We start from the raw sequence: 27,108 nt of genomic DNA on the forward strand, positions 1-27,108 counted from the left end.
GGTGATTCAATCTAAAGGGCACCCCCACCCACATTGGGAACCCACACTGCAGTGTGCATATTAGACAGGACTGAAACCGAAGGCAGATGAAGAGCTTGCTCTAGATAGGAATCCAGCCCGAAGCTTGAGGAGGCAGCAGCAGCTTGGATGCTGCATGTGGTGTGCCTTGCCTCACCTTTGCTCCCTGCAGTATCGCAGCAGGAGGGTAAGGTTGAATCGTTTATTGTTTGGAATGGATGTGGTAGATTTTCTTGTGGCTAACCCGAGGGTTACCACAGGAATCTATAACTTCTTGGCGGTCTGTAGTGGGTGAGATGCTACAGAAACTCTACCCTTTTCCAGCTTGTTCTGCACAACTCAGTAAACTTCTTGCTCAGCTGTTTGCAGTTCTCCCTATGTTCTTTCTTTTTAACTGGGGTCCTTTTGTCATTTTGGATCTGATGAGAACCTTCCTGTTCTAATTTCTGTTTAATTGCACATATTAATTACTTCATTGTTTGCTTGCCCAGGCAGTTGTTGGGTTTTGGATCTGGTTGGGAGGTGCATAGGGTACTGCATTAGATGCTCATTAACTGTTTTTGGCACTGCTGTGGGATGTATTCTCACACTGCTATTTTCCTTTAATCTTTTTTTTTTGTTTTTCATCTGTTTTTTCCCCCTGACCTCTCCCCCTTCCCTCATCCCTCCCATTGTTATTTTTGACATAATCAACTATGTATAATTTATTTGAATTCTGTTTGAATCTTGTAAACTGTTATGATGGCTAAACCGAATGACAGTATATAAAACTGTACAAATAAATAAATCTGTAAGATTCTGTTTTCCTGGTGTAGATCACACGATACATTTTTGGTCCCATTCTTTAAATGTACTTTAATAAGGGTTTGATTGGTTTTCTTCCAATGAAGAATGCATATGTTGCAATCAAGGCAAATCTGGAGAACTGATTCCTTGCCTTAACATCCCATCCTTTTCTCAGGGTACCAACTAGCCTAACTCTAAATAGCCCCTAGTTCCTTTGCCTTCACATTTGCTGCTTTATTTTAGGGATTAGGAGGAGAGTGCTTGCCTGTATACATGGATTTTCTGAATGGTCTTCTGCTGATAAAAATAAAATTAAGAGAACTAGCAAAGTGTTTTGGTAGATAATGCTATTAGTCTTGACAATGGTGATACTACTTATGGGTTTGACTTGGGCTGTTTCAGCCATTTGTTCCTATTCTGCCTTTGTATGTCTCTGTATTTTCTCTAATGCATGAGAATAAACCGCTCTTAAATCAAGAAGAGCACCATTAGTGTCTAGATAGCCGTTAATACATCATTTAATATGTTTAAATGATTCACCGCTTGCATAAATGGAAATCTGTTAGTATATATAAAAGGCTCATCACCCTTATATTGATAAGAAAATGAAGTACCATTAACACTGGTTATCTAAACAATTCACTAATCTCATATCAATGAGTACCAAATACAGCACCATTAATGTAGCCCTTCCGAAAAGTTGTTAATCTGATATTGTGGATACAGCATACTGCCGTGATTGTCTATAGAAAGATGGTACACAAATAAATGGCCTAAAGGCAGGAAATTTGGAATCCTGCCTCTTGCTCTGTGCATCATCAATAGCATCCAGATTAGAGAATTGGGTCACAAGGATGATGGGTGGGTGAGGCATGGGGGAATATAAGGGCATAAGACTTGCCATACTGGGTCAGACCAAAGGTCCATCAAACACAATATCCTGTCTCCAACAGTGGCCAAGCCAGGTCACAAGAACCTGGCAGGATCCCAAGGGCTAGATAGATTCCAAGCTGCTTATCCCAAGAATAAGCAGTGGATTTCTACAAGTCTACTTTAATAATGGTTAATGTCCTTTTCCTCCAGGAACTTGTCCAAACCTTTTTTAAATGCATCTACACTAATAGCTTTTTACTCAATGTAAAATTAAGCTCTGGAATTCGTTGCCAGAGGTTGCCCAGAGTATGGCAACAAATTCCAGAGCTTAATTTTATGTTGAGTAAAAAAAAAATATTTTCTCTTATTGGAGATTTGCCAGAAGGGAGGATTTGGGGGCAGGGGAGGAGGGGAAGGCAAGAGGAGAGGATCTAGGTTGCTAGAGATGGGGAGAAGCAGAAAATGCAAAGAACCCTAGGGGGGAGGGTTCTTTGCATTTAAAAGCAAAGAAAAGTTGTAGCTTCTGTGCTGAGACAGGATAACCTTAGGACCGAAGAGGGCTAAGGTAGGAACAAGAGTGGATGTTCATTCCTCTATTCGGCCCTACTCCTGTCTTCCTCTTTCCCTATCAAGATGCTTGCTCAGTTCAGATACATGCATCATTTCCTATTGAAAAACCCATATGGTTTAAGGGGAGGTTCTTTCCCTTGATGGTAACACAAACACATATATGTTCTGGTGGTAGTTATTCCAGCTGTCTTCCTTATGCAAGGAATCGTTTGCAGTAAACTGGTAGCCACAGTTAGTTGTACTGCTTTCAGTGCTGTTCAGCTTTATTAAAAAAAAAAAAAAAAAATCCCTCTGGCACCCTCCTTATTTCAACACCCCCACGTCTCCCTTTCTCCCACCCCAGCCAAAAGGAAGAAAATGTGTCTTAAGATTAGACAGGCACTTGTTGGAGTCTTGCTTCCGTTCCACTCAGGGGGAGAAATACAAGCAAGCTCCTCTTTGCAGTAATAGTAGCTGCAGCTGCCATGGCAGGCAGGTGTTCTTCCAGAGCTCAAATGCTCATCTGTGTGTTCAATGCGCACAAATTGTCAAGGCCCCTGCTTATTTTAACTTCTCGGCTTAGTTAGAGCTAGTGAGAGTCATGTGCTTGTGGTATATCTGCTGGCACGCAGCAGACCTGTGCCTAAATGTAATTGTGGTGGATAAGAATTGGAAAAATGAGTTGGCTCCCAGTAATTTATCTTTGTCTCTCCCTAGATGAACTGGGTTTGTGCTTTTTTGTAAGATTTGGGACTGGAGTGAGAATTGTTGGGATCCTGGTTTTTCCTACAGTTTAGTAGCCTGAGCCTTGAACTGCAAGTCAGAGCTCTTGAGACATGAGTTCAAATTGCACTCTTCCACTAATTCCATTGAACAAATCACTTTATTTTCTTCATGCTTTGATATATCCAGCTATAGAGGATGTATTCCTGCTAAAGAGAAATAATCGGAAACTTATCAATGCACCTTCCACTAACACTTCTTAATTTCAAACAAAGTTGACCCTTACTTTATATAAAAAAAAATAAAGTGGAAGCAAACTTTTTTCCTGTATTGGATGGTGCTATTTAGTATTTAGCTTTTAGTTGTATTATTTGGTACCAACAGAGCATAGTATTTTTGAAGTTACATGGAATAATGAATAATACCAGGATCACAACGGCGTGTCAGCGGAGGTAAAGCAGCTCAGCCAGAGCAGATGGAAAACAGCCTCCTCACTCGCGGCAACCTCCAGTTGGAGTCCCGCAGGGCCAGGTCTTAAGTAGCACTCCCCACTGCCACCCAATTACATCAGCCAATGGCATCTCAATGGGGGGAAAGCAGCTCAGTTGGTGCAGATGGAGAATAGCCTCCTCACTTGCGGCAACCCCTCTTACCCTGATCTTCAATCACCATCTGTTCATTTTTTCTTGAGGGAAGAACCCTCAGATGATATTTGCGGTTCATACCCTGTTTGTAATTGTCAAATGGATGACATTAGATCATGGAATGTCTTGCTTCAAAAAGCTTATACTGTGTGTGCAAAGGGTGCAGGAGGATGGGTGGTTAGGGTGTGGCCAGTAGGCTAGTGTAAAGTGGTGGCAGCAGATGGAAGGGGCAGGACTGGAGCATAGGCTTGTATGAAGAAAGAAGTAGCCATAAGGAACAACTTCCTAAAGAAATGTGCACTTAACAAGGAGAATGTAGCGTATTCTAAGGTACGAATATATTAAAACAGTGCATAGCATAAAGTAACGAACTGATGCTTAGCTACAATGAACAAATAGTTGTCATTTTCGTTCCATTTCCCCCCTCTGCCTATCTCATTCCAGTCAACCTCCCTACCAAAATGATAAAGGGGATGGAATGGCTCCCCATGAGAAAAGGATAAACAGTTAGGGCTGTTCAGCTTGGAGAAGAGATGGCTGAGGGGGATACGATAGAGGTCTATAAAATCATGAGAGGTCTAGAATGGGTAAATGTGAATCGGTTATTTACTCTTTCGGATAATAGAAGGACTAGGGGGCGCTCCATGAAGTTAGCAAGTAGCACATTTAAAACTAATCGGAGAAACATTTTTCACTCAATGCACAATTAAGCTCTGGAATTTGTTACCAGAGGATGTGGTTAGGGCAGTTAGTGTAGCTGGGTTTAAAAAAGGTTTGGATAAGTTCTTGGATAAGTTCTGCTATTAGTCTAGTTGACTTAGGTAATAGTCACTGCTATTACTGGCATCAGTAGCATGGGATCTACTTAGTGTTTGGGTACTTGCCAGGTTCTTAAGGCCTGGATTGGCCACTGTTGGAAACAGGATGCTGGACTTGATGGACCCTTGGACTGACCCAGTATGGCAACTTCTTAGTTTTTATGTTCTTATACCAGAAAAACCAAATCTCTTAAAATTCAAAACCATTCAACATTCATACAAGTAACCTATACGCAATCAAAACTGAGCCCCCTCTTTATTCTCAAGGAGGAAAGTCATTTTGACCTAGGACCTTCATTAGATGCTTAGAGGGCAGTATTCAGAGCCATTTATGCAGGATAAATAGCGATTTACACATGAAAATTTGGTTTCTGAAAATTGCCCTCATTGTAGCTGAAAGTTTGCATTGAGGAGTTTTAGGTCGAGGGAGGAAATTAACACATGTAGACTGCATCTTAAAATCTATGCACATTATTTTCCATGAAAAAATTACCTGTTTAAAAAAAAAAAAAAAAAGGGAGAGGAAAATGCATACCAGTTCTTTGTGCTTGTGGTTAGTTCCAAGCAAAGGATGCACACAATTTTGCTTTGAAAATCGGTGCCAAAGACCATGGGTTAAAAGTACCTGTGGACTTTGTCCTGATGTGGTCAGTTAGAAAATTGTTCCCATAAAACAGCACAAATGACAATTTAGCAAAACAGTTTGTTTGTTACTCCCTCGCCTGCTGAGATACTCGGAGCAAGGTATCTGATTATTCAGAGGTTCACTGTTCCCGTTTCTCCCAGGGCATGAGCCAGCTGGCCTTCCCAGTACTGCCAGAACACTGAAACTGCCTTGATAACCACAAACCAGGAACCACCTAATGCCTTCCTCAGATAATTGGTTTCCTGAATCAGGGGCTTCCTGATAAAACCTTTGTCTTTCTTGCTTGTCCCTCTGCCTAGATACTGAAACTGCACTTTCAAAATAAAAACAAAACAAAACAAAAATGCCGTTCTGTCTGTTCCTTCAAGACCTTAAGCAAGAAGAAACTAGAAAAGCCAGAACTGAAAATTTCGTCTTAGCAAATGAGTAGGTTCCCCCTCCAGTTTCTGCTGGGAGTTCAGCAGGATAGTGCCTCACATGGCACAGAGGTTAATGAAAATGTCTCCCCGCAGGGTGCATAGCTCACTGCATTGTGCTAAACTAATGGTGTCTGAGGATGAGGAAAGGACTCCAAGTACCCGAACCTTATCTCTGAGGCTTTATGTTAACTTTACCTTGAACTAGAAGGTTATGGTGGAACTAAATATAGAGAATATAGTAAGATTTTATCTCAAATGCAATATCTATCTACCTTATTTTACAATTTTATTTATATCTCTTTCTTTCTCTTTATATATATATATATATATATATATAGTTTGTTAGAGCAGAGTATTTGGTTGGTCCAAGGTCTGTTTCCCAGTGCTTGTGAGATCTTCTTTATACTTTTGGGGGTGGGGCTCGGTAGTTTTCTCCTGCTCTGTTAGGTTTGCAGCTAATTGGATATTCTGCCTCTCTTATTCTGCCTCTCTTATGATTCATTTGCAGATAACAGAATTTTCCCTTAATTTATAATCCTCCCTACACCTCTAGCCCAGTAATCAAAGCAATAGTCCTTGGACAGGGGCCACAGATTGCAGCTCCCTCTGGAAATTTCAGCCATTAGGTTTAGCAGTTGAGCAATTACTGAGTCTCTCTCTCCTACACCCTACCAGGGATTGTGAATGCAAGCCTCTGCAACATCTCCAGCCCTTCCTGATTTGTGGAATGGAACCCAGGTTCTCCATTGACAGGCAGGATGAAATTGGTCATATTTAGTGGGTGGAGATATCCAACTATGCCTACATGGACCCAGCTCTTTCAGAGCTCAGAAAAGCTTAGATTTTTCTCTAGTCCTGCTTGTCTGAGTTATTGCATGAATGAGGATGCCAGAGCAGCAGAAGGCTTTTTTGGTTCGGGGAGGACCAAATAAAATAATCTCTGGCCCCCCTGTTTCCCCAGTTCCCTTGTTTTTGATGCTTATAGGGCAACAAGCTGGTCAGGGCCATGGCCTCAGTGCTCATCCTATTCTGCTGCCTGTGGCGACTCTTTGGTGTTGCAGTATTTTTTGATCTTTTGCTGCTATAGTTTTGCCTCTAGCACTTACATTTTCTTATCTCCTCCTTTCCTTCATTTGATTTCATACCCTCCCCCCCCGTGAAAATAGAGTTCAACATAGCCAATTCACTGCTCACTATGGCTAACATATCTCAAGCTTTAAGACATGTCAATGTGGCTGGAAGATGTCTATCACCATTAGGCATACTGTCTGCTATAGGTTCCCTTGGTCTGGACCATGATGTCCCTATTTGCCTCCTTTGTGGATGAATGTCACTCAGGCGGCACTGCAGTCATCCTCTTCAGGAGCTGCATCAATAGAGCAGAAAAGAGAGAAGGTAAGGAAAGACCACTCAAAATCTCATCCAATCATGGGCAACAGAAGGAGCCATACCACCTCTAGGAATAAGGTCTCATCTAAAGAGACTGAGGAGGAGACTTGATTCAAGAAGAGGCATCATGAGAGGGGAGCATACCAAAAGTCAATGCTGGACCTTACAGTGCTGCGCATGTTGGCACAGAGATAAGTCTATAAAAAGTCTATAAAATCTCCAAGCAGATGATGCTGATCAGACATTTTTATGCACCAAAATGCACAGACCACACCTCTGGTGCCAAAGAAATATCTGGCATAGAGCTATCAAGTGCCAGTGAGGACTTCAGTATCAGACAATTCACCCCTACTGGGCAACACTTAGCACAGAAAGTACAGAACTTCTTGGTACTGATGGCCTTGGTGCCAAAGGAGGCAAAGGAGATCCATCTGGTGCCAAAACTCTCTTCCAACATGACCAAACAAGCAACTATTCTGGGGCCAAAAGCAGATTCTTCTCCTGGGGCTGTCTTCAAGATGTTCCCTAGGTTCAATCTCTGATTAAGACTTGAAAGAATTTGGAGTTATATGAAGGAATTTTTCTGTGATCTGCCACCACCTTGTCTTATAGAGGAGTCAGTGAAGCCAATTCTAGAATGCTTGCAGGACTTGTCTTGTTTTCAAGAGCTCCTTACTTGTTACGAACAAGGACATCCTTTCTCCTTCATGATTTTTTTCTTACAGATCTCTGTTAGAAGAAAGACAGGTAAAGAGCTTAGAACTGCCAGAAATCCTACAAAGGAAAGCAATCCTCATCTGTAGACCTGCCACCTTTCTCTCCAGCTGAGGAACATCAGGGGCTTTTCCTTTTCTGAATCTTCAATTTCCCAATAAGAATATATGAGTGGCCAAACTGGATCAGACCATCTAGACCGCAGTCTGTTTCTGATAATGGTCCCAGAGTCACCAGATGAAAACCAGACCTCTTGTAGATCTATAAAAGTTTGAAGCCACTTGGCTTCCACCGAGTCTCTAATATCCCGTCCAGGAATATATCAGACCCCTCTTGAAAATTACTATGCTGCTTGTTGTGATGACATCTGGCAGCAGTTGATTTCATAGTTTATTCACTTGCTAACTAAATACTTTCTTTTGGTGTTCTTGAAACTGGTAGAATACAGTTTAATTGGATGTCCCCTGGTCCTAATATTTTTAGACAGTATAAACTGCTTGCTTGTGGTTTGTTCTTTTCTTGATCTTGTAGGCCTCTCATATCCTCCTTCAATCTTCTTTTACTGAACTAAAAAGTCCTAAGTGTTTTAGCCTTTCTTCATATGAGTGATGCCCCAATCCCTGTCTACATTCTGGTCACTCTTTGCCTTCTTGAGCTTCATCACTTCTTTTTTGAGATGAGATGCCCAGAACTGTTCGCATAACTCCAGGTATGGTTGTATCAGAGCTTTGTATGGAGGCATGGATTTGTCATTGTTACCCTTGCAAATTATTCCTATCATACATTTGACTTTTTTTGGCCGGTGCTGTACACTACATTCATGGTTTCAGTGTATGATCCACAATAATTCCTCTGTTGATAGCTTTTCAGAATAGACCCTAGCAGCATGTACTGGTAGTTTGGATTTTTTTCTGCCAATGAGCTTCACTTTGTGCTTAGCTATATTAAATTCCATTTGCTATTTGGATGCCCAATTTTTCTAGATGTTCCTGTAGTTTTACACAATCAACTTGTGTTTTAACTACTATTCATAGTCTGGGATCGTCTGCAAATTTTGCAACTTTACTCTTCTGGTGCATATAACTGAGACAGAGTACAAAAAAACCAGCTAATCTGCTCATCTTAGAGACTTTTGATATTTCATCTACAACCTGAGCTATGGCTATTGGAGCAAGGAGATTTGTATGGCTAAGGGTGAATGGTCTCAGGGAGGATGTGCATGATAGATTAGCAAACATTTTGTGAACTGGAGAGAAGCTGTTTGGGAATAAAATAAAGGAAATAGCTGACCTCATAAATAAATGACCATTCTTCCAACCTTAAACACTTTCCTCAGCCATGGCAGAATAACCAGCTTCCGCATGGAAAGCATCCTTCCCTTACAAGAGGTAGTTGTTAAGAATATACTATCCTTACTAGAGGCAGAAGGCCAACAGCATGTTAATGGACTGCTGCACTCACCTACCCTTCGCGGACCGGCCCGGGCTCTCCTCTTCTCGCTGCATACACCTGCTGTGCTCCGCTGTGCCTTCAGCACCAGGCCTGACCTTCCAGTGCTTGGTACATGCGCAGAACATCAGACTCTTAAAGGGCCAGTGGCATGAAAGTCCTGCAGGCGCCCGCTACTGACATCATGGCCTGGATCAGATATAAGGAAGCCCCAGCAGACTATCTAGTACCTTAGCAATAGGTAGTCTCATCTAGAGAAGTACATTGCCTGCGTTCCTGTTCCTGGTCCTTGTTCCTGATGTTCCTGTGTTGGTTTTTGGCTTCCTGATTAGTCCTTCCTTGGTCAGTTTTTCTTGTCTTTGTCTCCCCTCTCTGCTCATTATTTGTGGATTGGACTCCTAGATTCTTGTACTCGGACCAGTTCCTGTCTTCTTCTCGGATCTCCCTTTTGGCTTCTGACCTTTGGCTTGGAACTTGACGCTGCTAGTACTCCACCTGCCACTGACCACGGCCTGCTCTCACTCCTGACTAAACTCCACCTGCCCTGACCTTAGCTGAAATCTCGACTCTGCCTGCCAAGACCTCAGCCCAATTTGACTCCGCTTGCTTTTCCTGTGCTGGCTCGTCGCATTCTCATCTTGACGAATCTCCACCTACCAGAGGCCCACGCCTAAGTCCAGCCGGCCCCGGCACTCGAGGGCTCAACCTAAGGGGAATGAGGGCTGGTATTGGTGAAGCTCCAGTTGGGCCTTTGCTCTGGCCAGCTCCACCTGCCAATGGTGGGGACCTGATTACACCAACTTCCCCAAGGGTCCACTTCTCCAGCGCGGCAGCAAGCACAGTAATCTCACCAAAGAAAGAGGACCGAAGCCAAGCCTTTGGTCCAGTCAAAAGCAAAGCCAGGTTTTTGAGGAAGATAGGCATAAGTGAGAAGAGGAGGTTATGTCTGTCTTTAGCGGGGGCAGAATGCAATTTTTCTAGAAGGCTTGGAAGCTCATAACATAAGGCAATTGAATCCTAATGGATTGTGAGCAACAGATACTGACTTCACTTTCAGGGCATTCTGCCATTTCATCCAATTCCTGCTGATGTGATCACGGCCTCCAACAGCTCCCAGTTACAGAAAGAAGTGGATTCATTCCTACAGGACAGGGTGGTAGAAATGGTTCCTCAGGAAAGTAATAGCAAGGGCTTGTACTCCAGATACTTAATTCCAAAGAATTAAGAGACCCATATTGGAGCCAAGGACCTTGAACCAAGGTCCTGCTTTGAGAAAAATTCAAGATGAGTTGGCTTCACACCATTCTCTCTGTAGTAAATGCAAAGGATTGTTTATGTTCACTTAGATGTAAAGGATGTGTACATATATATCCTAATACATCTTCTGTACTGCAGATTTCTCTGATTTGTCTTGAATGGTGCCCACTGTCAATACCATGTAGATTTATGTGGTCTTTCCACTGCACCAAGAGTCTTTACACAGTCACTAGGTTTCATCATAAACTGTCAGAAATCAAATCTATCCCCTACTAAGAGTATCACCTTATTTGGGACCTTGATAGATAGCTTCCTTCCCCAACAATGGCATAGACAATAGTATGTTTGGTGAGTCTGTGCATGAACAAAAACAGTTTCAGTGTGGGCATTTTTAGTATTGCTAGATTACACTGTATCCATGGAAGTACACATTTTATTTCACATCCAGAGAAAGAGTTGTTGTCACATAATGTCCTTGCACTATCCTTACTACCCACCAGAGGTTAAACCCATGGCCGCTTGAGTCCTAGCAAGCACTGCACAGGCCTCACCTGTACATATCCTGTTCTAGAAACCTCCCACCTGCCAACTGGGTTTTCTGCTTGCTTTTGGGTAATACTCTGCCCCCTCATATTATGGCTTTTGGGGACACTGCGACTTCACAACTACCTGAACTCATAGGGGCGGATTTTCAGAGCCCTGCTCGCGTAAATCCGCCCAAAACGGGCGGATTTACGCGAGCAGGGCCCTGCGCGCCGGGAAGCCTATTTTACATAGGCCTACCGGCGCGCGCAGAGCACCGGGACTCGCGTAAGTCCCGGGGTTTTCGGAGGGGGCGTGTCGGGGGGGCGTGTCGGGGGCGGGCTTGAACCGCGCGGCGTTTTCGGGGCGTGTTGGGAGCGTTCCGGGGGCGTGGCTACGGCCCGGGGCGGCCCGGGGGCGTGGCCACGCCCTCCGGACCCGCCCCCAGGTCGCGTCCCGGCGCGCAGGAGGCCCGCTGACGCGCGGGGATTTACGCCTCCCTCCGGGAGGCGTAAATCCCCCGACAAAGGTAAGGGGGGGGTTTAGACAGGGCCGGGCGGGTGGGTTAGGTAGGGGAAGGGAGGGGAAGGTGAGGGGAGGGCAAAGGAAAGTTCCCTCTGAGGCCGCTCCGATTTCGGAGCGGCCTTGGAGGGAACGGGGGTAGACTGCGCGGCTCGGCGCGCGCCGGCTATACGAAATCAATAGCCTTGCGCGCGCCGATCCAGGATTTTAGCGGATACGCGCGGCTCCGCGCGTATCTACTAAAATCCAGCGTACTTTTGTTTGCGCCTGGAGCGCAAACAAAAGTAGGCTATTCGCGCTCATTTTAAAATCCGCCCCATAGGGTTTTCAGAAAGGCATTCACAGATCATTTACTAAAAATATCAGATCCTATAGCACTAATTTACCTGGATCAGTAATCTATCTCAAAGCATAGAACTAACAAACTAAATAGTTTATTATTAAAAAGGAGTTGAAGTGAACAAAAAGATTAAACTTCATTACAACATACATGGGAAAGGAAAAGGGATTTTCACAGTAATGCTAACTGATATATTTCAATCAGCTTGTCTATAGCATTGAACTTTCACAGTTGGCTCTGAGGAGCTTGGTAATCTTTCACTATCTAGCTGTGTTATCAGGCTGATGTGAGAGAAACAGATCACATTACATTTGTCAGCACCAAGCTGTAAATTCTCCAGTTGAAAGGATCACTGTTTCTCCCTCTTAACTGTAACCAGTTGTCTCTCCGCAAGTTATGACTCCCAATCCTATCAGCTGAAACTGAAAAGCTAATGGATTCTCAGCAGCAGAGTGACTTCAGCAGCTTATTCTGAGACTGGGATTAACTCCATCAGCTCTAACTGCTGATAACTATGGAACACTGCATTGTTATGTTGCCACCTGCTGCCCAAAACCAAGCCTTCAGAAAAGGAAAAAAAATTAAGAGGGAGAAACAGTCTTACATGGAAGACAAATAACATTGAAAAATATCATGGATAAATTACAGAAAAAAGTGGCAAAAATGGATTAAAAAATATGAAATTTTTCTTTACATTTTAAATTTGTGGGCACTCATAATGGCAGTCCTATCCTCCAGGGCAATCATGTTCTTTCATATAAGATGTCCACCACTTAAAATATACCCAAGCATCATTTTATTTTCAGAGGGATATTTTTTTTTATTGTGCAAAAAAAAAACTATGAAAGAGCTAAACAAAAAATTAAAAATAGCCACTTATCTTTTTTAGTGATGCAGCAATATAAAGTCCAAGAAAATATTACTGCCTGACAAGCTGTATTTCGACATGCATCCCCTCCTTTGAGGGCGCGTTCTTTCAATGCTGTCTTCAGAGGCCATCTTATAAGTAGAAGAATACTTGATCCATTAAACTCATTCAAGCATGGTGAACATAAAATATTCAATTACTATTCATTGATTATGGATTTTGAAACAGAGATTGTTCAGGAACTATACACAGTAGGGGATGGTCAATGTCACTTCAAGAAAGGGTCCACTGAGTTTCCCAGTAAATCAAAATACTTAACAGGTAAACTGAGGAAACAGCAGCAAATCAAAGTAGCTACACAGCTTATGCAACAGTTTTGTTTCACACTGTTATATTTTATCAGCAGGCTCCTCTTTGAAGTATGGAACAAGTATGAACATTTCTTCTGCATCTTTGTTATGCTTTTATAGAATTTTATAGAACGTTAAAAATTGTTAAAAAGGGTCCATGTCTTCCCGTGTGGGAGCAAAATAACTCATAAGAACATAAGAAATTGCCATGCTGGGTCAGACCAAGGGTCCATCAAACCCAGCATCATGTTTCCAACAGAGGCCAAACCAGGCCACAAGAACCTGGCAAGTACCCAAACACCAAGAAGATCCCACGCGACTAATGCAATTAATAGCAGCGGCTATTCCCTAAGTAAACTTGATTATTAGCCGTTAATGGACTTCTCCTCCAAGAACTTATCCAATCCTTTTTGAACCCAGCTACACTAACTGCACTAACCACATCTTCTGGCAACAAATTCCAGAGCTTTATTGTGCATTGAGTGAAAAAGAATTTTCTCCGATTAGTCTTAAATGTGCTACTTGCTAACTTCATGGAATGCCCCTTAGTCCTTCTATTATGTGAAAGTGTAAATAACCTTCAAAGAAAAGCATGGAGAGTCATCAGATTTGACTTACTGAAGGAAAAGATGAGTACCTTAACCCCCCCCCCCCCCCCCATATTCCCATTGCTTTACTGTGGGAAGCAGTTAGAGGCTGAGGAATGTTGGTAACTCTTCCATTCCAAAAAGCCTCATCCTCTCTCGTATCTTTGCCCAGAGCACGACAAGCAGATAAAGGCAGGTGGGGGGTCAGGGGAGGTGAAATGATGCAGCTGTTTTAAGGATGGAGTACTCCTCTCACAATACCTCCTGCCACACACAAACACGCACCTCCTTCACCCCACAGACATCACTTCTACTTCCACTTCCCCCATTCAACCACTAAAACGCACACTCGTTCTCCCTCTCACACACCCACACAACCAGCACTCCTCTCAAAAAGTGCACACACCTCACACAAACATACACTATTCCTCTGTTATATAGTATGTGTACACCTTACACCCAGTACACAACTCCTCGCATATGTCCTTCACAATTTGCCCCACACACACACACAAACCCCCACCACCCACAGACATGCCCACACCTGCATGCGCACGCTTGAGATTTATCATTATTCATTTGTCTGTGCACGGCTGTGCTCTTTTCTGTTTGCTTTATAGAATTTGACTTTATACCAGAATGTTTTGTGATGATTGAGCAAATTTGGATATTTCTTTAGTTTTACTTAGGGACAAGCTGCTAAAGTAGGTGAGAGTGGGCTTTGTGGATTGAATTGTTTGCCAACCTTCTGCAACATCTAATTGCCTCTCATAACCACCACAGTGTGTTATGGGCACTTCCCACTGCAAGAATAAACACTGACAAGCAGCAAAGAGAAAATTTTTATTAATAGGATGGAATAGTTGCAACTTGTAGTTTAGTGGCTTTTTTAGTAGGATATGGTATCCCCAGTCTCAGAATTTTAACAATGATACTCAGCTGTAGTACTGTGCCTTTTAAGTAGGTGGTACTTTTAATGATTTATGCTTTTGTACTCAAGTAATGGATTCTGTTTGACTCTGTACTATTTTATTGATTTTATTTTATTAGTTTTATTGCTTTTGTTTTTTCTTTTATGATATATTCATTGAAAAGTTATGTATGTATTTACTGTGAACCACTTAGCAATGTTAAGTGGCATATACATTTAATAAATAAATATAATAGGAACAATGTGGGTTTGCCATAACAGTATAAAACACATGCAAAACTCGCTCATCTGAAGTTGTGTATTAGGTTATATATATGTCACTTCCCCCAAACCTGCACACATATGGGTTAGTTTTTTTGTAAGCTTAACAAGCCTGATATTAAAAATGGCATTTAGCTGGCTAATTGGCACTGCTGAATATCCAGCTACGGTCAGCAGGCACTTAGCCGGCTAAGGTTTTAGCTGGGCAAGTCAGGGGTGTGAAATGGGTGGATCAGGAAGGAGCTGAGTTGGCTGGATAAATTAATCAGCTGACTTGATGTTCAGAGTTAGTCAACTGATTTAACCAGCCTGCTCTATTTGAGCCAAAGGGCTATCCTAAATTTAACTTGTTATACATAACTGAATAATTTTAAGATAGCCGGGTATATTCATCAGTCCAATTACACCGCTGAATATACAAGGCTAATTAGCTAGTTATGTATAACTGGCTAACTAGCAGAGTCGCACAACCTCATGTTTTTCTAACTCGTTAATACTCTTAACTCATACATGCTAATAGTTTCATTCTCGTAAGTCATATGATTTCTTGTAAATTGAGCCCAGAAGACAGAATGTTGACCTTTGACATCCCTTAGCATTCCTACAGTCTTGGCTACTTCCTCAAGTCTGATCAGTTCAATCTTATTATGCTACTATTATCTTTCTGCTTCTTCTCTACCACCAACTAGTCTGTCTCCACAAACCCTCTAAGAACCCTTACAACAGTTCCACCTTACCCCAAATAAATGCACAAATACACATCCATCTTCCAAATTGCTCTCCCTTACCCCCATGGTTGCAATGAGTAGAACATGGAGGAGTAAGTGGAAAAACCATATGAATGCATAGCATGTACTCAGTGTATAATATGAGAACCCCATCACTCCTTTCTATAAATTTGTTGGAAAGCATTTATGAAGGCATACTTTCCTCACTTGTTATAACAAAAATCTTTTAGTTGAAAGAAAATCAGCCAGATAGTTGGGCAGAGGTGATATGTTTATCAGGCTAATGAATGTTTTTGCGGCTGCTAAGGTCTCATCCTCAGGGGCACACCTACTTTATTTATTTAACAAGTTTTATATACCATCATTTGGAAACGTCAAAATAACGCCATCATAACGGTTTACAAAATAAGGTTATAAGGATAAAGGGGTTGACAAGAGGTGTAAAAACATAACGTTATTAGGCTTAGTAGCAAACAAGTTCATGCTTAAGATCAAAAAGAGTTCATTCTTATTTTAGAAAAGCATAGTTGTGCTGATATTCATTTAATCATGAGGTTGTAATAGAGGGTGGTGATGATTAGTTGATTCTTTGGGTGATTTCATATGCTTTGTTGAACAACCAAGTTTTTAATTCTTTTTTAAATGTTTTTAGGTTTTCTTGAATTCTGAGTTTAGTTAGGAGGGAGTTCCAAAGTTTTGGGCTACCAAGGGATATCGCTCTATTTTGAGTAGAGGTGAGTTGATTTGAGTGCGTTGGTGGTGTTTTAGGAGTCCTTTATTTGCTGACCTCAGGTTTCTACTTGGGGTATGGAGCTGAATGTAGGGGCTTAGCCAATTTTTCTATTCTTCATATATAATTTTATGTAGGATGGAAAGGACTTTAAATTCGATCCTGTATTTTATTGGCAGGCGATGAAGTGATATGAGGGTTGGGGGTGATGTGGTCATGCTTTTTGGCACCTGAAAGGATTCTTGCAGCTGCATTCTTCAGGATTTGGAGAGGTTGAATGGTGTTTAGAGGTAAGTTGAGGAGTAGAGCGTTGTAGTAGTCTATATTGGAGAAGATTAATGATTGCGAGACTGATCTGAAGTCATTATTTGAAAGAAACGGTTTTAGATGACTGAGTGTAAGTAGTTTATGATAACCGTCTTTAATCTTTGTTGATATATGGATTTTAAATGAATGTTCTTTGTCGATTATTACTCCCAAGGTTGCGGGCATGGTTGGTTGGAGATAAGCTTGAATTTTGGAGATTTAGAGTTGGTGTATGCAGAGAGTTGTTCTTTCTGTCAAATACTATTAATTCAGTTTTGTCAAAGTTGAGGATGAGTTTTATGTTGTTTAGTAATTCCTTGATGCTGTTTAGGCAATTGGCAGTTAATTTATGTTTCTTCAATTGATTTTTTTATTGGAATTAAGATTTGAATATCATCAGCATAGATGAAATGGGCTAGATTCAGATTTGTAAGGAAGTGGCATAGTGACAGAAGATAAATGTTAGTGTCGCTGAAAGGGCGGATCCTTGGGGAACTCCGGTGTCTAAGTTGATTTTCTTTGATAGGGAATCATTAAGTAGTACTTGGTAGGATCTTTGTGACAGATAGGAGGAAAACCATTGAAGAGTTGTTTTGTTAGCACCAATTTCAGAAAGAAATTTCAGAAAGAAACTTTCCCTTTCAGTATAAAAATACTTGCCTGATAATAAACAACCCATCTGATTGTTGCTTTGTTCAAGTTTATGATTGTAATTACCACTTACTGATCCATAATATATATATTTCTGTTGTTGGGTGCAGGGAAGATTGACATCTCTGTGGAATGTTTCTCCATGAATTATGAAGCATGTCCATACTGATTAAACAGGCATCCTCCATTTTAGTACCACAGTATTGACTAGTATACTCTGAGTCTCTAATTTTAAATGTCTTGTCTATTGCCTGCCTTCTTGTCTAAATGCCTGTAACAATTAATGTTGGTTCAGGTATCTTTGTATCTCTTGTTAAGTTATTCATAACTTTGTTAGACTATCTGAAGCTCTTACATACTTGTGCAATGTATTTTTAGCTGATCATTCTTTCCACTGCGGTAGAGATGAATATGTAACCACGTCTTAAAAATGTGAGTGTAGCAGACCTGTTGGAGTGATGGCAGAAGAGTGCACAATGCAGTTGCCAGGTTTAGGGCTCATGTTTGTTGGGGGTTTATCAGGATCTGGGTTCAGAGAAAGGAAAATGACTGTGCAAGGGCAGCTCATGCTGTCACCAGAGGTATAAAGGAGTTTGATTTGAAGGTAGGCATCTTTTTTCAGTCTCAGCTGTCAGGGGCAGGGTCAAAGTTCTAAAGAGCAGAGGTAAATATCCATAAGTAAAATAAGTGGCCCTGGGGCTTTGTCCCTTAGTTTTTCCCATGTAGTTCCTGCAGCTTAGTAACCTCATATATTGAGGGGGAATTGCCCCATTGGATGCTTTCATTATCTAGCATGGCTTCTGACCTTTTCATGCACTACAGAGCCCTCCGTAGCCAAGTGGATACCATAAATGAACAGCAGGTAAATATAAATAATGCCGCCTTTGGATATTTTCTTTCAAAACTTTTAACAGGCAGGGTTGAATCCTTCAAGTCAAAAAGCTGCTTCAGGCTGAAGCTGAGAATATTTTAAACTTGCAGCCTAGTGCAGATGATTCCCTGATTAGGGAGGGGTTCAGTCTCCAGAGGGAACTGCTGCCTGAGATAGAAAGACCCGACATATGAAGACACCCCATGGTAGCCTCTGTGCACTTCAGCATGTAAAATACCTTTATTTCTATGTGCTCACAATACTCTGATTCCTTGACCACAAATTTCAGTAGAATCTTTTGATGAGGAAAGGCAGAGGAATGCCATCTGTATACCCTGGGAGAGAACTTGTCTCTAGGATTCACAGGAGTTTGTAAGAGACTTCCTCAGAATTGCTCATTGAAGAGGGAAGTGAGACCCATTCACTGGGAGCCCCCTTTACCTCAGAGTCAGTAATACTGACCTTCAGGATGCTCGTTGTCATTGTGAATCCAGGATTGCTACAGCCAGCAACGTATGATTTGGTTAATGAAGAGGTAAATTAGAACATAAGAACAAAAGTTGCCATACTGGGTCAAACCGAGGGCCCATCAAGCCCAACATTCTGTTTACAACAGGTGCTAATCCAGGATACAAGTACTAGGCAAGTACTCAAACATTAAATAGATCCCAAGCTACTAATGCTGTTATAAAGCAGTGGCTATTCCCTAAGTCAACTTAATTAATAGCAATTTATAGACCCCTCTTCCAGGAGCTTGTCAAAACCTTTTTAAACCCAGCTATACTAACTGCCTTTACCATGTCTTCTGGCAATCAATTCCAGAGCTTAATTGTGCATTGAGTGAAAAAGATTTTTCTCTGATTTGTTTTAAATATTCTGCTTGCTAATTCGTGGAGTGCCTGCTAGTCCTTGTATTATCTGAAAGAGTAAATATCCGATTCACATTTACCCGTTCTAGTCCTCTCATGATTTTATGGACCTCTAGCATTTCCTCCCTCAGCCATCTCTTTTTCAAGCTGAACAGTCTTAACCTCTTTAGCCTTTGCTAATAGGGGAGCCATTCCATGCCCTTTATCATTTTGGTCATCCTTCTCTGAACCTTCACCAGTGCAACTATATCATTTTTGAAATGCAGTGACTAAAATTGCACATAGTACTCAAGGTATGGTCTCACCATGGAGCGATACATGAGGCATTCTGCATTTTATTCACCATTCCTTTCCTAATTTCTAACATTGTTTTCTTTTTTTGACCACTGCAGCACACTGAGCCAACGATTTCAATGTATTGTCACTATAATGCCTAGGTCTTTTTCCTAGGTAGTAACTCCTAATATGGAACCTAACATTGTGTATCTAAATCAAAAGAAATTGTGATAAATTGCAGGAGGACCTTGCGAGACTGGAAGATTGGTGACCAAATGGCAGATGAAATGTAAGGTACACAAGTGCTAAGTGTTGCACATAGGGAATATAACCCATATATAACAACTCTGAATAATTTGGTGTCATCTGCAAATTTGAACACCCCTCACTTGTCATACCCCTTTCCAGATCAAGTATAAATATATTAAAAAGCACTGGTCCATGTAAAGATCCCTGAGTCACTCTACAGTTTACCTTTTTCCACTGTGAAAACAGATCATTTACTTCTACTCTGTTTCCTGTCTTTTAACCAGTTTGCAGTCCACAACAGGACATTGCCTCCTATCACATGACTTTTTAGTTTTCTTAGAAACATAGTCATGAGGGACTTTGTCAAATGTCTTCTGAAAATCCAAATATACCACATCTACCAGTTCACCTTTATCCACATATTTATTCACCCCTTCAAAAAAATGTAGTAAATTTGTGAAGCAAGACTTCCCTTGGGTAAATCCATGCTGGCTGGGTCCCATTAAACCATGTCTGTCTATATGTTCTGTGATTTTGTTCGCTATAATAGCTTCCGTGAGTTTTCTTGGCACTGAAGTCAGGCTCACCGATGGATTTTATTAATGATAGGTTACAAATTACATGTAGAACAATGGGGTATATACCATCTGGTCCAGGTGATTTGCTACTATTCAGTTTGTCAGTCTGGCCTACTTACATCTTCCAGGTTCACCTTAATTTGGTTCAGTTCATCTGAATTATCACCCTTGAAAACTGTTTCCAGATCAGGTATCTCACCAACATCCTCATCAGTAAACACCGAAGAAAAGAATTAATTTAGTCTTTCCACAATGGTCTTATCGTCCCTAAGCGCTCCTTTAACCCCTCTATCATCTAACGAATCAAACTACTCCTTTGCAGGCTTCCTGCTTCAGATATATTTTAAAAAGTTTTCATTATGAGTTTTTTTTTCCTCTGTTGCCAAATTCTTTTCAAATTCTCTCTTAGCTTGTCTTATCAATGTTTCACATTTAACTTGCCAATCCTTATGCTTTTTCCTATTTTCTTCAGTGGATTCTTCCAATTTTTGAAGGAAGATCGTTTGGCTAAAATTGACTCTTTCACTTCATCTTAATTTACTGGCAATTGTTTGGCCTTCCTTCCACCTTTCTTAATGTATGGAATATATCTGGACTGTGCTTCTAAGATGGTACCTTTTAACAGTGTCCACGCTTGTTATACACTCTTAACCTTTGCAGCTGTACCTTTCAATTTTTTTCTGTTTTTCTCATTTTATCAAAGTTTCCCTTTTGAAAGTTTAGTCCTAGAATCGTGTATTTACTTATTGTCCCCCTTCCACTCATTAATTCTGATTTGATCGTTATGATCACTATTACCAAGCGACTCTACCATCGTTAGCTCTCTCACTAAATCCTGCTCTCGCCACTAAGAATTCAATCTAAAATAGCTCCCTCTCTTGTTGGTTCCTGAACTAATTGCTCCATAAAACTGCCATTTATTCCATCTAGGAACTTTATCTCTATAGCATGTCCTGATGTTACATTTACCCAGTCAAATTTGGGGTAATTGAAATCTCTCATTATTAAGGCACTACCAATTAGGTTTGCATCCCTAATTTCTTTTAGCTTTTCATAATCAGTCTCATCATTTTGGACAGGTGGATGGTAGCGCACTCCTATCGTTATACTCTTCCCTGACACACATGAGATTTCTACCAAAACAGATTCTTTTGTGAATTTATTCTCTTGCAGATTACTTATCCTGTTGGACTCTATGCCATCCCAGACATAAAGCGCCACCACCTCACGAAGTTACTCCTCCCTATCATTGCGATACAATTTGTACCCTGGTATAGCAGTATCCTATTGGTTGTCTTCTTTCTACTATATTTCTGAGATGCCAGTTAAATCAATCTCATCATTCACTGCTATTCACTCTAACACTCCTATCTTACTTCTTAGACTTCTGGCATTGGCGTACAGACATTTGAAAGTATGTTTTTTATTTGTATTAACTGCCTGCTTTTCAGTTCACAGGGGTAATTTATAATCTTTAAGCTCAGTTGATTTTTTTTATTTATAGGCTCATGGATTACTTTTGCTTTTATTGGGACCTCTCTGTTGGGATGCCCTAAATCTCCTGCTTCATTAGTATCTTTCAAAGATATCTCCCTCTGAACCATGCATGGCATGAGCACCTGTCAACTTTCTTCTTTGTTCTAGTTAAAAAGCTAATCTATCTCCTTTTAAAGGTTAGCGCCTACAGTCTGGTTCCACCATGGTTAAGGTGGAGCCCATCCCTTTGGATAAAGACTCCCGCCTTCCCCAAAAGATTCCCCAGTTCCTTGCAAAACTGATTCCCTCTTCCCTGCACCATCGTCTTATCCTCATATTGAGACTCCAGAGATCTACTTGCCTCTGGAGACCTGCACGTGGAACAAGGAGCATTTCAGAAAATGCTACCCTGGATGTTCTGGATTTCAGCTTTCTACCTAAAAACTTAAATTTGGCTTCCAGAAGTTCTCTCCCATATTTTCCTATGTCTTTGATGCCACATGAAATATGACAGCCAGCTCCACCTTAGCACTGTGTAAAATCCTACCTAGGTAACATGTGAGGTCTGCCATCTTTGCACCTGGCAGGCATGTTACCAGGCGATCCTCATGTCCACCAGCCACCCAGCTACCTAGATTCCTTACAATCGAATCACCAGCTATGACAGCCAACCTAACCCTACCCTCCTGGGCAGTAGCACTGGGAGGCACATCCTCAGTGTGAGAGGACAATGCATCACCCGGAGAGCAGGTCCTTGTTACAGGATCATTTCATTCTGCAGCAGAATGATGCTCTACAACCTGGAGGCCTTCCTCCTCCAAGGCAGCACCAGGGCTTCCAAACTGGAGTTGGGACTTGGCTATTTCCCTGAAGTTCTCATCTATAAACCTGCCTCAGCTCCTCTAGGTCTACCATTGTATTTTCTAGAGATTGGACTCGTTCTCTGACAGCAAAGAGCTCTTTGCACTGGTTGCACACATATAACCTTTCACCAGCTGATAAAAAAAATCATACATGTGACACTTGATGCAGAAGACTGGAAGGCCCCCGTCATGCTGCTGGATTGCTGCCTTCATCTTAATTTTGTTGAGTTCTTAGTTAATTTTAGGTTGCTAAGGGAATAAGAATGTATATATAGGAGTCCATTACATTTATTGGTATATTCACTATTAACCTTTTAGATCCTGCTCATTGAAGGAATTATTTCCTGATGCCCCTTTTTACATATCTTAGTTAACTATACCCAAATATGGTATAAAAAATTTGCAAGTTATTAAAAGTATATGAAAAAATGTTCCACTTGTGGAACATTGGTACCTAAAAGGTAATAATCTTCAATGGGATAATTGCTGGGGAAATCCTGTGTTTTATATAAAAGGCTGATTGATTTTTAATGTGAAAGTATCTTTCTATAAAGACAAACACATACAAAATCTAAGTCATTACCTACCTTTTGGCTTGTCTTTTATAACAAATGCACAAACTCTAAGCTATCACCCTCTAAATCTCCAGCACAGTTCTTGTCTTCTACCCCATTCCAGAAACACAGGTGCTTAATATTTGAAGAATATTTTGATATTTATGTAAGAATAAGAGATTTTGCTTGTCTTTGAATTTCAACTCTGCTTTTGTGATTCATGTTTGCCAAAGTGCTAGACCTCTGAGTGTTTCACAGTCTGACATAATGTGTAGAAGAGCAGAAAAATCTGTTGTCCATCCGCAAGCTGTAGATGTGATATTCCAGCTACATTTGTTTTATAATGCTCTGAACAGTGGTGGCTTTGAGAAGATAACCGTTCCTGAACATTGGTGATATAAATGGTGGTTCTGGTGAGTTTGTAATGTAAAAACTCAGTAACTGCAAGGAATTGCTGTGTAAGTTAGAGCAGACGGTAATACAGGTTATTAAATTTCCCCTCTTAAATATTTGCTGCTGCTTTCCCCTGCCTTTCCCTTATTCTCTCTTCATTTTCTCCAATTCTCTTTCCTTGAGAAGGAGAGACCCACAACAACTTATCTGTCCAGATGTGTAGTGTTATATGATGGGGGTTAGTCATCTTATGAATTCTTACATCTGTAGAACAGTTGGAAAGTTATGGACTTTCTTCAGGCTGTGATAATTTATTATTGGACCAACATAAATATCCTATTAGGTTTTTGTTTTGTTTTTTTTTTTTACTATTAATTATTGCACCTCTAATCAAACCCATTATTTAAAATACTGCTGTGTGCCAAGCTGATTGGGCACAAACTTTCCAGATCCTTTTGTCTCTGGAGAAGTCTTTAGGTTGGTTCAGTTAATGGTATCACAACTTGCTGAAAAAACCTTTCTCCGAAGGACCAATGTAATTAATAGAACTCTGTACTGCCAAAGCCGTGCAATGTATTTTTTTCCAGAGGGGTTGTTACTCCTTTCGGGGGGGAGGAGGGGTGGGGGGATGTTGGAGTGGTTCTCTAGAGAGTTCCAGGGTTTTCAGGAACAGAGAGGGGGCTTCAGAGGATGCACAACAAAATATATGGCCTAGATGACAGTAGGAATCGTTCCTCCTCCATCACTGCTTTTAGTTTGGAAAGGACCAGGTTTCAATGAGGGGAGCACAGAGTTTATTGTAGTTCCTCAGAGATGGAGGTTGGTTATCATATCTTGACATGAAAAGACAGGCGTAGATCGTGAGAAATCTTCTGTGGCTGGGACCGTGTTGGTACTGTCAGACAAAATGTGTGCATGTGTAATTGTTTTTCCTTGTACCTTTTTCATGTTTTCCCTTATTGAATTGTCAGTGTTTTAAGCTTCAGAACTTGGCTGACTCTTGCCCTTGCACATTCCGTCACCCAGGAGCATTCTTTGGAAAAGAAGCACAGCTTGTGCCTATCTCTTGCTTGCCGGGACAACCATTAAGCAGGCTCAGCAGGGATGGTTCAAAGTCTGTGCTTTCTTTTCATGTATAATGGAAGGGATGTATACAGTAACTCTGAAAACAACAGGTGGGAAAGAGAAGGGGAAGGAAAAAAAAAAAAGACCAGCTATTTTTACCTGCTCTTTCCTGCAAAGGAGACAAGCCTGACTGGACCTTTACATTTTGACAGTCTCCTGGAGTATGTGTGTGTTTTGGAGGGGACGTGCACTGCTGTAGTTTAATTTTCTTTTCTTTTTTTTACCTTCTATGGTCTGTAGAAATAATTAGGTTTAAACATTCTGAACTGCAAACAGTTTGCCTTTGATATCACATCCTTGTGGCGATAGATGAGTTGTATTCTATGTAAAAGTGCTGTTTTCAACAGAATTGAAACTGGGTATTGATGTCAACTTGGTAGCACTTAGTAATTTTTTTTCCACTTGCAAATGATTAGTCCTCAGCATTATTGGTGTTTTCATAGCATTTCTTTTTTTTTTTTTTTTCTTGTTACCTATAAGGAACTGATTTCCATTAGAGCTGGAACACCAGTCTTGCATATTATGCATTTAAAATGCTTAGTGCAATTAAGCAGTGAAAGAAGCATTATTATATTTGATTCTCAAGTGTATGCTCTTATGACAGATCTATTCTTCTGTATATGGAGCGGTGCCATTTTAATCTGGAAATAAATCCAGATGCTGTTTCCCGTGATCAACTTTTGCACATGCTTTAACTACACTGGCCAAATGACTAGTGGCAATTAAACATTCAAAAATGGCAAAATTTCCAGAATATGCCATTGGCTAGGATGAGGTCATGCAAATATATTTAGAGTATGTATGTATGTATGTATTTATTTAACAGTTTTATATACCGAAATTCTCCTACTCTTGGGCTGCTCTTACGCTTTTTTTATCTGCAGCTTTAGCTGCTGAGAAATTGGCCCTCTGTTCCTCTCATTTCATTGTTTACCTTATCAGATATCCCTAGTATTTTTGGGGGGTTTGAGTACTTTATCCAGAATAATCTGGAGATGTTTGCAAAGTCATATTTATGATGTCTTCACACATTTTGAAAGAAGCCATGCCCTGGGCTGATGTCTTAAACCAGCCATGCTTCATATCTGCTGCAAAAGCAAACCCGTGGTCAGATTGAGGACAAGCAGTGCTAAACCACAGCAACTTCCACTATTTTAGAAGGGAAAATTGGTGGTGTATTTTAAACTGGGGGGTGGGCAAAGAAAATGACCTGCAGCTTTTCTGTCTCCCTCTTCTTTGGCAACACATCTTGACTCCAGCCATCCACCAAGTGCTTTGAAAGTGGAGCCTTAAACATGGTGAGCAGAAGATGGTAGGAGGAGGGAGATCTGCTGGCATTTTGTAATTGTTATCCTGTGAAAGTGGAACTGTGACTTCAGCTGGTGCTCAACCACCCTGCAAACCAGTACCTCTTCTGTAGCTTAGCTTGAACTCAGGCTGAGTATATACTTCACTTTTCCAGTGAGACTGAGACATTGCTGCTTCAAAATGCACTGGTGAGCTTGATGTGTTGGTGCCAATGGTCCCAAGTGTTGTGTTGCCATTTTACATTCCATTTTATAACGGAGGTAAAGAGTAGGGTTTGTTGCTTAAGCTGTAACACCCTAGATCGAGTGACACTAGATGTGCTTCATGCATATAGGATATGGCAGGACGTTAATGTTCCCCCTGCTTTTTCTTCAACAGAGCCATCAAGAATGGGAAGGGTCTGCACAGCAAAAAGGAGGTGCCCATCCATCGTGTGGCTGATATTTCTGGGGTAAGCAATAGATCTTTATACTGCTGCATTAAGTGGTAGTGAATAGTGTGTTTATTTTACTTTTTTGAAATACATTTTTGTTCCAATTAGCAGGATCTAAGATCTTATGGGAGTGAGATTGCCCCTGACCTTAAAGTATGATGTCTGCAAGTATAACACCCCCCCCCCCACCCACCCACCCACACACACACACACACACACAATCTCTAGGGTAATGTTCTATGCTGCTTCACTTCATAAATTCAGAAAAAGAACACTAATGTCTTAGAATATGATCCAAGTAAAGGTTGTTTTGTAAGTACAACTCCTCCCTCCACCCCAATATATCATTCTTGCGATAAATGCATCAACACATTCAGCACATAGCTGTTAATTGGTTTGTAAAATCTAGATTTGTGTATGGCAGAATCTTTTCAGAAAATAGCCAGTCGTGAGTGCAAACACCCACTGCATGAATAAATCACTGTTAAGATGTGGCCTGAATATTGTGGTCACTCTGTCTAATGGGTATACTTTTCAGTCTGTCTTTAATTAAAAAAGGGAAAAAAAAAGAGAAAACAGTCTTAAAAGTTGGAGCAAGTAGAAATCCAAAGGTTGATGTGGACGTTTGGGACTGCAGAATATGGGTGTTGTCCCATAGAAATTGCTGGATCCTGGACTCAGAACCTGCAGGGTGAGCGCTTGGTTCTGGAGCTTTCCCACCTGCCTAGATGCAAAACATCCACAATTAATGAAAAATAAGATTACATTACATGGGGCTCATTAAAATGATTCTGCATGAGTTCCAAGCTAAGATTTTGAAGTCTGAGGTACACCAAACCAGCATTGCGGGCCTGATGGAGCATTGTGCTATTTATTTATTTATTTTTGCTTCGCTCTTATCTCAACTTTGTTTTGCATGGAAATAAAGGTTAACAAATAAAAAATGTGATACATACTTATTGGGCTAACTAATAGATGTTTGCAGTTTGGAGCAGTACATAAAATCCCTTACCGGGATTCATGGTGCAGATC

At 41.0% G+C, this 27,108-nt stretch overlaps 1 protein-coding gene across 1 annotated transcript in view; it reads left to right on the forward strand.

The window, feature by feature from the left end:
• The window catches only part of SND1 (staphylococcal nuclease and tudor domain containing 1), a 1,835,638-nt gene that overhangs the window by 728,393 nt on the left and 1,080,137 nt on the right, over positions 1–27,108 (forward strand). The window contains exon 14 of the mRNA XM_029615915.1: positions 26,022–26,094. Coding sequence (XP_029471775.1) covers positions 26,022–26,094 — 73 coding nt within the window. The remainder of the gene's footprint in view (positions 1–26,021; positions 26,095–27,108) is intronic.

The sequence above is a fragment of the Rhinatrema bivittatum genome, chromosome 9 (genome assembly GCF_901001135.1).
Source record: "Rhinatrema bivittatum chromosome 9, aRhiBiv1.1, whole genome shotgun sequence".
Taxonomy (NCBI): Eukaryota; Metazoa; Chordata; class Amphibia; order Gymnophiona; family Rhinatrematidae; genus Rhinatrema; species Rhinatrema bivittatum.